The sequence below is a fragment of the Rutidosis leptorrhynchoides genome, chromosome 1, assembly GCF_046630445.1.
Source record: "Rutidosis leptorrhynchoides isolate AG116_Rl617_1_P2 chromosome 1, CSIRO_AGI_Rlap_v1, whole genome shotgun sequence".
In the NCBI taxonomy this organism is placed as follows: Eukaryota; Viridiplantae; Streptophyta; class Magnoliopsida; order Asterales; family Asteraceae; genus Rutidosis; species Rutidosis leptorrhynchoides.
The window spans coordinates 628,687,022-628,699,304 of NC_092333.1; the positions used below are offsets into that span (position 1 = coordinate 628,687,022).

General features: G+C 37.0%; 1 protein-coding gene across 2 annotated transcripts; it reads right to left on the bottom strand.

The window, feature by feature from the left end:
- Positions 1-7,865: 7,865 nt before the first annotated feature.
- Positions 7,866-11,470, bottom strand: LOC139885628 (PHD finger protein Alfin1-like). 2 transcript variants are annotated; one of them, XM_071869378.1, is made up of 6 exons: positions 11,408-11,470; positions 11,175-11,294; positions 11,058-11,090; positions 9,648-9,837; positions 8,652-8,781; positions 7,866-8,345 (listed from the first exon to the last, which is right to left on the bottom strand). In XM_071869378.1, exons 2-6 carry the CDS (start codon positions 11,272-11,274, stop codon positions 8,070-8,072), a joined length of 729 nt encoding a protein of 242 aa, XP_071725479.1. In that variant the 5' UTR covers positions 11,275-11,294; positions 11,408-11,470; the 3' UTR covers positions 7,866-8,069. The 2 variants fall into 2 exon arrangements, with proteins under 2 accessions (XP_071725479.1, XP_071725478.1); XM_071869377.1 differs by having other exon boundaries at positions 9,648-9,876.
- Between the last annotated feature and the right edge of the window lie 813 nt (positions 11,471-12,283).

A 12,283-nucleotide genomic window follows, 5' to 3' on the forward strand; every position in this document is an offset into this window, starting at 1 on the left:
GTCTTGAAGGAACAATGGCTCCTCGTCGTGTACGCCGCAATGAAACTCCCGAACAAGCTCTCGAACGGATGATAGCTACCGCCGTAGATGCGGCCATGGCCGGTCACTCATCCAACAACAATAATAATAACAACCACAACAACAACAACAACAACAACAACCAAGGAGCCGGTAACTCTAGCGAAGGGTGCTCCTACAAAGCTTTCATGGGGTGCAAACCCCACACTTATGATGGAACCGGGGGACCGGTTGTGCTTACTCGTTGGTTTGAACAAACCGAGGCCGTCTTTAGCATAAGCGGTTGCCGAGATCAAGACAAGGTCAAATACTCCACTCACACTTTCTCCGGAATTGCTCTAACATGGTGGAACACCTATGTTCAATCGGTGGGTACCGATGAAGCTCATGCCCTCTCTTGGGCCGATCTAAAGGAAAAGATGATTGTTGAATATTTTCCGCGCGAAGAAACCCGAAAGCTCGAGGAAGAACTAAGAGCTTTGAAAGCGGTCGGAAACGATCTTAAAGCTTATAATCAACGCTTCGCCGAACTATCCTTGATGTGTCCTAATCTTGTTAACCCCGAATCTCAAAGGATTGAGCTCTACATGCTCGGTCTTCCAAAAAGCATCAAACAAGGGGTGATGTCATCCAAACCCACTACTCATCAAGCCGCTATGAACATGGCTCGCCAACTAATTGAAACGGTTGACGAAATCGTAGTTCCGGCACCTAAGGCCGAGGATAAATCGGGCGGCAACAAAAGAAAGTGGGAACCCTCCCAATCAAGCAACAACAACTTTGCCAAGAAATCTTTCACTTTCGACGGCAAGAAGGGTTATGCCGGGAATCTACCTCTTTGCAACAAATGCAACAAACATCACTTTGGCGAATGTAGTAAGTTAATTTGCCACCGGTGCCAAGGAGTTGGTCATAAGGCCAACGATTGTAAAAGTGCCACTCCCGTCGCTCGAAAGTGGCCCAATGCACCAAAGACGGGCACTTGTTACGAATGTGGCCAAACGGGTCATTATAGAAATGCATGCCCAAAGAAGAAAGATAACCCCAATACGCGCGGCCGAGCTTTCAACATCAACATCGAGGAAGCCCGGGATGACACTGAACTAGTCACGGGTACGTTTCTTCTCAACAATTCTTATGTCTCTTGCTTATTCGATTCAGGTGCCGATAAATGCTTTGTATCCAAGACTTTGACTCATTCTTTTAGCACTCCACCTCTTCCATTAGATACCCCTTATACCATTGAAGTGGCTAACGGGAAACTATTAAGTGCCAACACATATTACCGGGGGTGTACGTTAAACATTTTGGGTAAGGAATTTGAAATTGACTTGATACCCATGGAACTAGGAAGCTTTGATGTAATAATCGGTATGAATTGGTTAGTCAAAACGAAATCTCACATTCTTTGTGATCTTAACGCAATCCGAATTCCTATCGAGAATGGTGAACCTTTGATCGTCTATGGCGATAAGAGTTGCACCGGACTCAACCTCGTTTCGTGTGTTAAAGTTAGAAAACTACTCCGTAAGGGTTGTTTTGCGATCCTTGCTCACGTTAAGAAAGTCGAGTCCGATGAGAAGCCCATCGATGATGTGCCAATTGTTAGTGACTATTCCGATGTATTTCCCGACGAATTGCCGGGTCTTCCGCCTCATCGACCGGTTGAATTCCAAATCGATCTTATTCCGGGAGCCGCACCCGTAGCACGTGCACCATATAGACTCGCTCCATCTGAAATGCAAGAATTGCAAAGTCAAATCCAAGAACTACTTGATCGAGGTTTTATCCAACCTAGCCATTCACCTTGGGGCGCTCCGATTTTGTTTGTTAAAAAGAAAGACGGATCCCTACGAATGTGCATTGATTATCGTGAACTAAATAAATTGACGGTTAAGAACCGATATCCTCTTCCTCGCATCGATGACCTCTTTGATCAACTACAAGGGTCTTGTGTATATTCAAAAATCGATCTCCGCTCGGGTTATCATCAATTAAGGGTTAAGGGGGAAGATGTCTCCAAAACCGCTTTCCGGACTCGCTATGGTAGTTATGAATTCCTCGTCATGCCATTTGGTCTCACTAACGCACCGGCGGTGTTCATGGATCTTATGAACCGCGTGTGCAAACCGTATCTCGATAAATTCGTTATTGTGTTCATCGATGATATATTGATCTATTCTAAAAATGAAGAAGAGCACGAACAACATCTCCGACTTGTGCTTGAACTCTTGAGACAAGAACGACTTTATGCCAAATTCTCCAAGTGTGAATTTTGGTTGAAGGAAGTTCAATTTCTTGGTCATGTTGTAAGTGATCAAGGCATTAAAGTCGATCCCACAAAGATCGAAGCCATTAGTAAATGGGAGACTCCTACTACTCCTACTCACATTCGTCAATTTTTGGGTCTCGCCGGGTACTATCGTAGATTCATCGAAAATTTCTCTTTGGTTGCACGTCCTCTGACCGCATTGACTCACAAGGGAAAGAAATTCGTTTGGGCGACCGAACATGAATCCGCATTCCAAATCTTGAAAACGAAGCTAACCACCGCTCCTATCTTGTCACTTCCCGAAGGCAATGATGACTTTGTTGTATATTGTGATGCCTCGAAACATGGTTTTGGGTGTGTATTGATGCAACGAACGAAAGTCATTGCTTATGCTTCTCGACAACTCAAAATTCATGAACGAAACTATACGACACATGATCTCGAACTCGGAGCCGTTGTCTTTGCACTTAAAATGTGGAGACACTATCTTTATGGAACCAAGAGTACTATCTTCACCGATCACAAAAGCCTTCAACACATTTTCGATCAAAAGCAACTAAACATGAGACAACGAAGGTGGATTGAAACCTTAAACGATTACGATTGCGAGCTTCGTTACCATCCCGGGAAGGCAAATGTAGTAGCCGATGCCTTAAGTCGAAAAGAAAGAGCGGTGCCTCTCCGTGTCCGAGCTTTAAACATCACCATTCACACCAACCTTAATAGCCAAATTCGGGTAGCCCAAGATGAGGCTCTCAAGGATGAAAACATCTCTCTCGAACACTTGAACGTCCTCACCTCTCGATTCGAAGTTAAAGAAACCGGACTCCGATATTTCGCCGGAAGGATTTGGGTGCCTAGTTATGGGGACCTACGAAGCCTTATTTTAGATGAAGCCCATAAGTCACGATACTCGATTCACCCCGGTGCCAATAAGATGTACCACGACCTTAAACAACTATATTGGTGGCCGAACATCAAAAGGGATGTAGCTACTTATGTTTCCAAGTGTTTGACATGTTCCAAAGTCAAAGCCGAACACCAAAGACCGTCCGGACTACTTCAACAACCCGAGATCCCGCAATGGAAGTGGGAAAGGATAACGATGGATTTTATCACCAAACTACCAAAAACGACGGGCGGTTATGATACCATTTGGGTTATTGTTGACCGTCTCACCAAATCCGCACACTTCCTTGCCATGAAAGAAACGGACAAAATGGAGAAACTTGCACAACTTTACATTAAGGAGATCGTAGCCCGACACGGTGTACCTTTATCGATTATCTCCGACCGAGATGGCCGTTTCGTTTCTAGATTTTGGCGTACTTTGCAAGAAGCGTTGGGAACGCGTTTAGACATGAGCACCGCATATCATCCTCAAACCGATGGACAAAGCGAACGTACAATTCAAACCTTAGAGGACATGTTACGAGCTTGCGTGGTTGATTTCGGAAAAGCTTGGGACAAGCACTTACCTCTCGCCGAGTTCTCTTACAACAATAGTTATCACGCGAGTATTAAAGCCGCACCTTTTGAAGCGCTATATGGCCGCAAATGTCGTTCACCTCTTTGTTGGGCCGAGGTAGGCGACGTGCAAATCACCGGACCCGAACTCATTCACGAAACCACCGAGAAAATCGTTCAAATCCGAGATAGGCTTAGGACGGCCCGAAGTCGTCAAAAGAGCTATACCGACAAACGACGCAACGATCTTGAATTTCAAGTCGGTGACCGAGTAATGTTAAAAGTCGCACCTTGGAAGGGTGTAATCCGTTTTGGGAAACGCGGGAAGCTAAATCCGCGGTATATTGGTCCTTTCGAAATCTTGGAGCGTATTGGAACCGTTGCTTATCGTTTAGATCTTCCGCCTCAATTGAACTCCGTTCATCCTACCTTCCATGTATCTAACTTGAAAAAGTGTCTTGCCGAACCCGATATCGACATCCCTCTCGAAGAACTTACTATGGATGACAAACTTCATTTTGTGGAGGAACCGGTTGAAATTGTGGACACCTCCGTCAAGACATTGAAACAAAGCCGAATCCCAATTGTCAAGGTTCGTTGGGATGCCAAAAGAGGACCCGAGTTTACTTGGGAAAGACAAGATCAAATGCAAAGGAAGTATCCTCATCTTTTTGTGAATTCAGAAACGCAAGATCTCGAGGAAGAAACAACGACTACTACGCCTACTTAAATTTCGGGACGAAATTTCTTTTAAGGAGTAGGTAATGTAACATCCCACCTTTTTCCGTTTTCTTTTCCGTTATACTAATATAAAGTCCGTTATATGTTTATAACATCTCCCGTTGATACGCGTTTTAAATTATCTCGTTTAGGTAATTCCCGCACCCGAACGAAAGTTGAGGGACTAAACTTGACAAGGGATCAAACCCTTGACTAGGTCAAAGGGTCAAACCCCTTTCACCCATTCATTTCATCTTCATCTCTCTCTCTCTCTTTCTCTCTAGCAAGAACACACACACCCAAAACCATATTCATTTAATCATCATCTAAATTCGATCTAGGAGGCTTACAACAAAATAAATTACATATTCGTGATCCTCTCTTCATCCTCTTCATTTTGGTACCAACTTCATCTCATTTGGGTAACTTTCTAAAATCACTAGATTTTGTGTTCTTGATGTTTTTAACTTATAAAAGTGTTAATTAGTGTCTATGGCTCAAGTCTAACATGAATATATGATTTATATGCTCGATCTCGTTGTTTTAGTGTAACTAGCATGAACTTGAATTTTGGTGTGTTGTTCTTGAATTTTGGATGATCATATGTTGTTAGATGTTAAAAGTTGATGTTTTAATTGTGTTACTAGTATCACTAGCTTCGTTTTGATGCGTAGGTTGATTAAGAAAACTTCAAACACATGATTATTGATTTTTGTGAATTTTGGTTAGGGTTTGATAGACTTTGAAATGAACTTTTGTTGCGTTGAATGCTTGTTAATGTTGTTAGTAAGTGTTTAGACACATTGTATGCTTAATTACCTTCGGAACGGCATATCGTATGTGTAAATTGGATTCCCGAATCATAAAATACGTTTTACGAACTTGAAACTTTGAAAATGGACTTTTATTGATCACTTGATGAGATTTCGGCTATTGTAAATGATGTTTGTGATTGATGAATTGTGTTTAGTTGTATTCCTTGTAAAAATACCTTTCCGATGATATAAGATACATGTTCTAATTGTTTGCGGATCATAAAATGTGATTGTTTGCATTTTGGTTCGTGACTTGGACCATTTTTCTGCAAACTGCATGTTTCCCAGGTATTGCGCGCCGCGCATATACCCGCGCGCCGCGCAAAACAGAAATCCCAGATATTTACCCCCTTTGGTTAAGTTCTGATCAGGATTTACACTTGGGTGCGCGCCGCGCAACCCATTGCGCGCCGCGCATATGCCCAGCTCATTTTAGTTTTTATTTTTCCTTTCACAAAATGTTTCCCGCTTAACCGTAACTCCGATTAACATGAAACTTGGCCATTCTGCTCATAAATGATTTCTCATCATGAGAAAATTGTCGGACACCCGATCCGACCCCGTTGACTTTGACTTTGACCAAGTTTGACTTTTAGTCAAACTTAACCAAACAATTATACGATCGTTCTAACATGTTTAGTTACTTGTATCGTGCATGAAACTTGACTAGTTGATTCACATGCTACATAATCGAGTCGTAACGAGCCATAGGACTAATTGAACATCTTTGACCTATCGTGTTTACCGTTATTGATACAAACCTATTGTTTAGGTCAAGACTAGCATTGTTCTTTGCACACGTTTACTTGTCGAAGTACTTTACTACTCGTGCACTCAAGGTGAGATCATAGTCCCACTTTTACTCTTTTTGAACTTATATTGGGATGAGAAAACATAAACGATTCTTTTGAACTAAGTGAACACAAGAACGGGAAAACAAACATTCTACATACGAGTTTAGAACAAAAATCCTCAATTCGATTATCATTAGTTACACTTGCCGGGTGTAAGCGAGAACTTATGTTATATGGCCATATGGGTTGACAACCCTCATCTTTGACGGTTCGCTACCGTCTACGGATGAAATATATTTTCGAGAATCAGTGTTTGTTCTAGCACTAAGTGATGGGGTATACAATGGAAGGAATGTTAAGCTTTGATAATTGGGTGCTCGTGAAACAAACTTTTGGAATGTATTACTATTATTTCATTGATGCAAATCTTGTGGTTCACTTGTGCTTACTTACTTAAACCTATGATTTCACCAACGTTTTCGTTGACAGATTTCTATGTTTTTCTCAGGTCCTTGAACGATACATGATACATGCTTCCGCTCATTATTTGATACTTGCATTGGATGTCGAGTATATGTGCATTTCATGGAGCGTCTTTTGACTTTACTTTAAACCGTGTCGCCTAGATTTCATTCGTATTATAACGTTGTAACTTAACTATTGGTTGAACAATTCTTGTAAACTTTGGGAACAATCTTTATTTTGAAATGAAGGCGACATATTTTGGTCAAACTTTGTCTTAAAGACTTATGACCACGTAACGGGACCTAAGTAGACGGCGCCGTCAAACATGATTTGGTCGGGTCGCTACAACGACAACTGATGGTGTTTTTTGTGAACTAGGAAAATAACGACAATGTAGACACGATTGAATTCCCGGGTCATTACATTGTATCAGCCACTTTTAAAGTTACTGATTTGACACCATACGTCGGAGATAGTGGCGATGTTGTAGACTCGAGGACGAGTCTTTTGAAAGAAAGAGATGATACAGAATCGAAGGTGGATCAAGAGGAAGGCTCAAATCGAGTAGCTTTGTTTGATTAAATTCGTAGTTGAGCTTTGGGCCCATGAATTGAATATATAGTTAAGAACGGTAAGCATGCTTTTGGGTAGACAGGAAGTGAATGGCTAGTATCACATGAATTTGGGAGTCTTTGATTTTTTAACACGTTTGGTTTTAAATTTTGTGTTTATCCTTATCTCGTTTTCTATTTCTTTAGTTTGACTAGCTAGTATTCAAATGGAATTTGTTTATTTTTAAAACTTAGTTTTATTATCATATTATTATTCATTCATGAGAAATTAAGAAAAGCTATCGGCTTCTTTTATGTTCTTAATTTAATCTCCATACAACATTTAAATCACACAGAAAATGAACCATTCAATAATTTATTATTCAGTTTTATCAAATGTAGCGATAAGATGAGAACCTTACCAAATGATCGATTTCAAATTATTAAAATTAATCAAAATCGTCACTATTTTAAAAAGTTCACTTTTCAGGATTAAACATTTACATTTGGACACCATTAATTAATCAAAATCTAAGTTCGGACTATTCAGTTTTTTCATATATAAACAAACGACGTCATTTATCATTTATCCTTAAATAAATAGAAGCTAATAATATATGATATCATATCATTTGTGACGACTTGGTTGTCCATACATAATTTACCCGCTATCATAAATTGATCTAACAGGACACAAACATCAAAACAAAAGGCTATTGCAAAAGGTGCCAGTAAAACAGACATATATGACCAAAACAGAATATATCATAATGTAAACAAGAAAAGCTCATTTTTTTACCTTAGAGAAAATCCAGCAACCTATACAAAGGTAATGCCATAGTGTTGATCATATAAACTTAATTAAAGGACATCAAAAGTAATTGATCACCATATCCTTGGTACTAACAACTGATAAACGAAAAATGTAATGCCATAATAACTATAGGTTTGGGCATAAAACTTAACCTTAAGAACGGGCCCTTTTGGTGCAGCAGGTTGGGCATTTGTAGTGATTGATATGCGCAGCTTTGGCAGGTGTAATTTTTACACATTTTCCATGGAACCATCTCTCGCAGATATCACAACAAATCCAAAACTCATCCCTTGCATAATTGTCACCACAAGCTCCACATATTGCTCCCTGTTCATCATCATCATCTTCTTCTTCCTCTCCACTTTCATCATCAACTTCGGGTAAGGGGCTCATCTTTATTCCCTTGGGACGCGATTCAGATAGCCTTGACTGTCAATTTAATCAAGATAATTTGTTAAAAATAAATATGAAAGGTCCAGGCAGGTTGGTTAATTAGTCAAAGGGGACAGGTTGACCCAAAAACCCTCACAATTTATATAACAATTACCCCATACTTATCTAATCTTTTAATAAAGAATTTAAAAAGTCAAATTTTTAACACTTGACCTGTTTGCGTTTAACCTAATTTCTATTTTATTTAAACCGTTTAACCATTGAAAAACATCACATGAATGGACTCAGAAAATAAGAAAATAAGCTTAATGAAACCAATGCACAAATTTTTAATGGCCTTACAATTTTCCCATTAGACTTGCTTTTACTGCCATTATTTCGAATTTCAGCCTGATCCTTAAAATTTGTAGCTTTTCCTGACACAACCTCAAATACAGTAGGAAGATCATTTATCATTTGGAAGAGCCTTTTCCTGAAATTGTAAACCAATGGATACTAAGAACGCGTCAAAGAAAGTTTACATAAGGGTCAAGCATATCAATATTAAGAAACTTAAGATTACGAATATCATTGGAGACGTGTCTCATCAAATCAAGCACCGTCAAACGAAGTATGAGCAACAGGCATATGAATGATATACACCTATGAATGATTCTAAAACTAACATTGATATAATGTATGAACAAAGCAATTCAATGTCTACAATATACGAGGATATAATATAATATAATATAATATATATATATATATATATATATATATATATATATATATATATATATATATATATATATATATATATATATATAATAATAACAATATGTAAAATAGACTGAAACACTGTATGATGTGGTTAGTACTAGATAACTAGGAAAGGTAAACATCTAATTAAAAAACAGAAAGGACTAAATTGAGCTGCATAACTTACACTCACCTTCATATGTATAAGAGAATACACTAGCTATAATCTCCACAGTTAAATCTGTTCACTGGCATGACTACGCGATCTAACTTTTTTTATTTTCGTTTTTTAGAATGGAAAACTCACGCACCCTACATAATTTTACACGAATAATGTCCTTAACAGTAACTCCCCAGTTCTCAACAATAGAGTAGACAAATTCCATAAAGCATCCAAAAAATCAAATGTATTTCACTTGGCTCATGTTATTCTGATTGTTGATAGTCCCTAATAGATTACCCCTAATTCTTGCTTGACCAAGTATCAAATTATATAACCTTTAAAAAACATCATACCTTTTGCAAGCAAAAAAACAGACTTTAAAATTGCACATGTTTTTTATTTATAAGAATGAAAAGCTCAAACAAAAATATTACCTATCACTTTTACCAAACCCGAAGCGTGCACCAAAATAGAAGGCAACAGCGAGCAGCCATGAATCAGAGTGAACTGCTACAAGATATAACCAGTCATTCTCCTTCATACCATCCCGAGCAAAGTTTATACCTAAAGCTGGTTCCGGAAGTTCAGGAGGGACCTCCTCAACAGGCAAATTGACTTCCCATCCTTCATTCGGGAAACCATATAGACACAGATTATCCTTCTCTGTTAAATAACAACATAAATAAATTATAAATTATAACTACAAAAAAAAAAAAAAAAAAAAAAAAAAAAAAAACCGAGGGAATTGACCTACAATAGAACAAGAATTTAGGTAAACATTTGAGATAGTGTGGGAAACTTCAGTCTAATACATAAACATATAGTAAAACTGCACTTGTATGTTTTAACAAGTTACACATGTCGCTCCAATAAATAATAATGATGAATGTACAAAAAGAAACACGGTCCTCTTACTGTTGAAAGTCCGAAACTGATCCTCCCTTCATTCCATAAAAAGAGCTACATATTAACTTCGAATATTCTGCAAGTTCATATTTGTATATATCATATTTTCCAACAAGACATTTTTTTATCTTTAGTTTGAACTTTATCTGTAATCCATATTCTGTATTATACATTAATTAAGAATTAAGAATACTGGTAGTGTCCAAAGGGTTGGTTTTAGCTATCTGTAAGTACCAAAATACCAAATTTGACATCACAAATCAACATGTAGCATTTTTATAGGAAATGAGGGAGAATAAACATTATGTCTTCTTAATCAGATTGATAATTTCCAATAAAGTAGAAAGCTACAAACACGATATATCGGTTATATATAATAAAGAACAAACAAAAAAACATACAAAAGATCCATTGAAATCTGTTAAATCAAAACTTCACTTAAAAAACTTAATCAACTCTAGAGGTGCTTAATATTTGCTAAACATCCTAAGCTAAATGTTTAATTAACATTTAACAACATTCCATGTCAAACCAAATTAACAAAATAATCATTTTAAAAAGTGCTTATCCAAAAAAATTTACTATACTGCTCTACTCATCTCCTAAGGATTAACATATAAGTAAGCATTTCGTTTTTCACCAAAACAGCCAAAAGTGCTTATCTGATCCAAAAAAAAAAAAAAAAAAAAAACATCTTTTTAGGTGCTTGTGGCGGAAAGGTGTTAAAAATAAACTCAATCAACCGGCTTGAAATAAAGCTAAACAGCAACATTACCCAAACACTTCAAAAGTGCTAATTGCAGTTCTTAGTTTAAATGGAATAAGCAATAAGCCAACAATTAAATGAATTATTATACACTAAATAAAGTTATGTAATTACTGTTATATAAATTCGTTTGTCTTATGAATGAAGACCGGAGAGAGAAAATAAAGATTACCAGGGTCACACATCTGATAAAACTTCTGAGCATCTGCAAAACCACAAAGCCATAAATCAGTACAAAAAAACCCTAATACAAAACCTAATTACATACACAATTTGCATATAAACATACCGGTAGTTAGGGCTTTAATTAAACCAGCTCTTCTTCCTTTAAAGTCATTAAAAACCTCCTCCGGTGTTTTATGTGTCGCAGGCGCCGTTACTGCCTCCATTTGTTTTTATTATCAACAAACTGTTACATCAATTTTATAAACAGAGATCGAAGGATCTTGTATAAGTTTATGGACGGGAATATAAAAGAATTAAAATTAACGAAAAACGAGAGATGCTTGGGAGTAATGTAACCTGTTGGTGAGGAAGAAGTAATGGACATCGGAGGTTTTAGTTTTAGAAAAGCTAGGGTTCTTTTCCAAATTCCAAATGTTAAAACGAAATTTGAGAATAGATTAATTTATTTACTTATATTATACTTATTATTTATTATTTATTATTTATTTATTGATTATTATTAATAATTAGTATAGTATTAAATTATTAAATTGGATTAAAATTATAAATAAATTATAAATTATTCATTATTACTGACATTGAGATTTATTTAGATGAGATAGAAAAACAGGGGAAGGATTGATACAGTTTTTGATGGTGACATTCAAATTCTTTTGGAAAATAAAAATAAAAATGTAGTTAAATTTTCACTAAATATTTATGCATTCACCTTTTAATTTTTTTATTTGATGCATTTAACTATTTAAATTGTTTTATTGTATCTATTTAATATGTCGTAACAGGTAAACTAATAGGGAGTATATAATATGTAAAATAATATTATAAATGTATTTAAGTTAAACATATTAAATCTCCTAAGATAAATAAATGAATTATGCATATTGCTTATTTAGTTTAACAGTCAAATGTTGCGGCTCAAGATTGGTAAATAAATAATAGTGTTTCAGTTACGATAACAGTTAATAATTATAACCTCAATTTCATATCCAGACAAAATTACATCGTTAGTTTCGATGTGATCAAGCGGTTGGTGGTCTGCCTCCTTTAGGGGAAGTCGGGAGTTCGATCCCCGTTGACTACATATTAAAAACATAATTTCATCTATGCCATGAAGTATCCACATATGACACCTTTTTCATGGGTTTACTTGGCCGTGCCCTTATATCGTTTTCAAGGTTTCCTCCCGGGCAGCGATGTCGCAACGGGAATTTA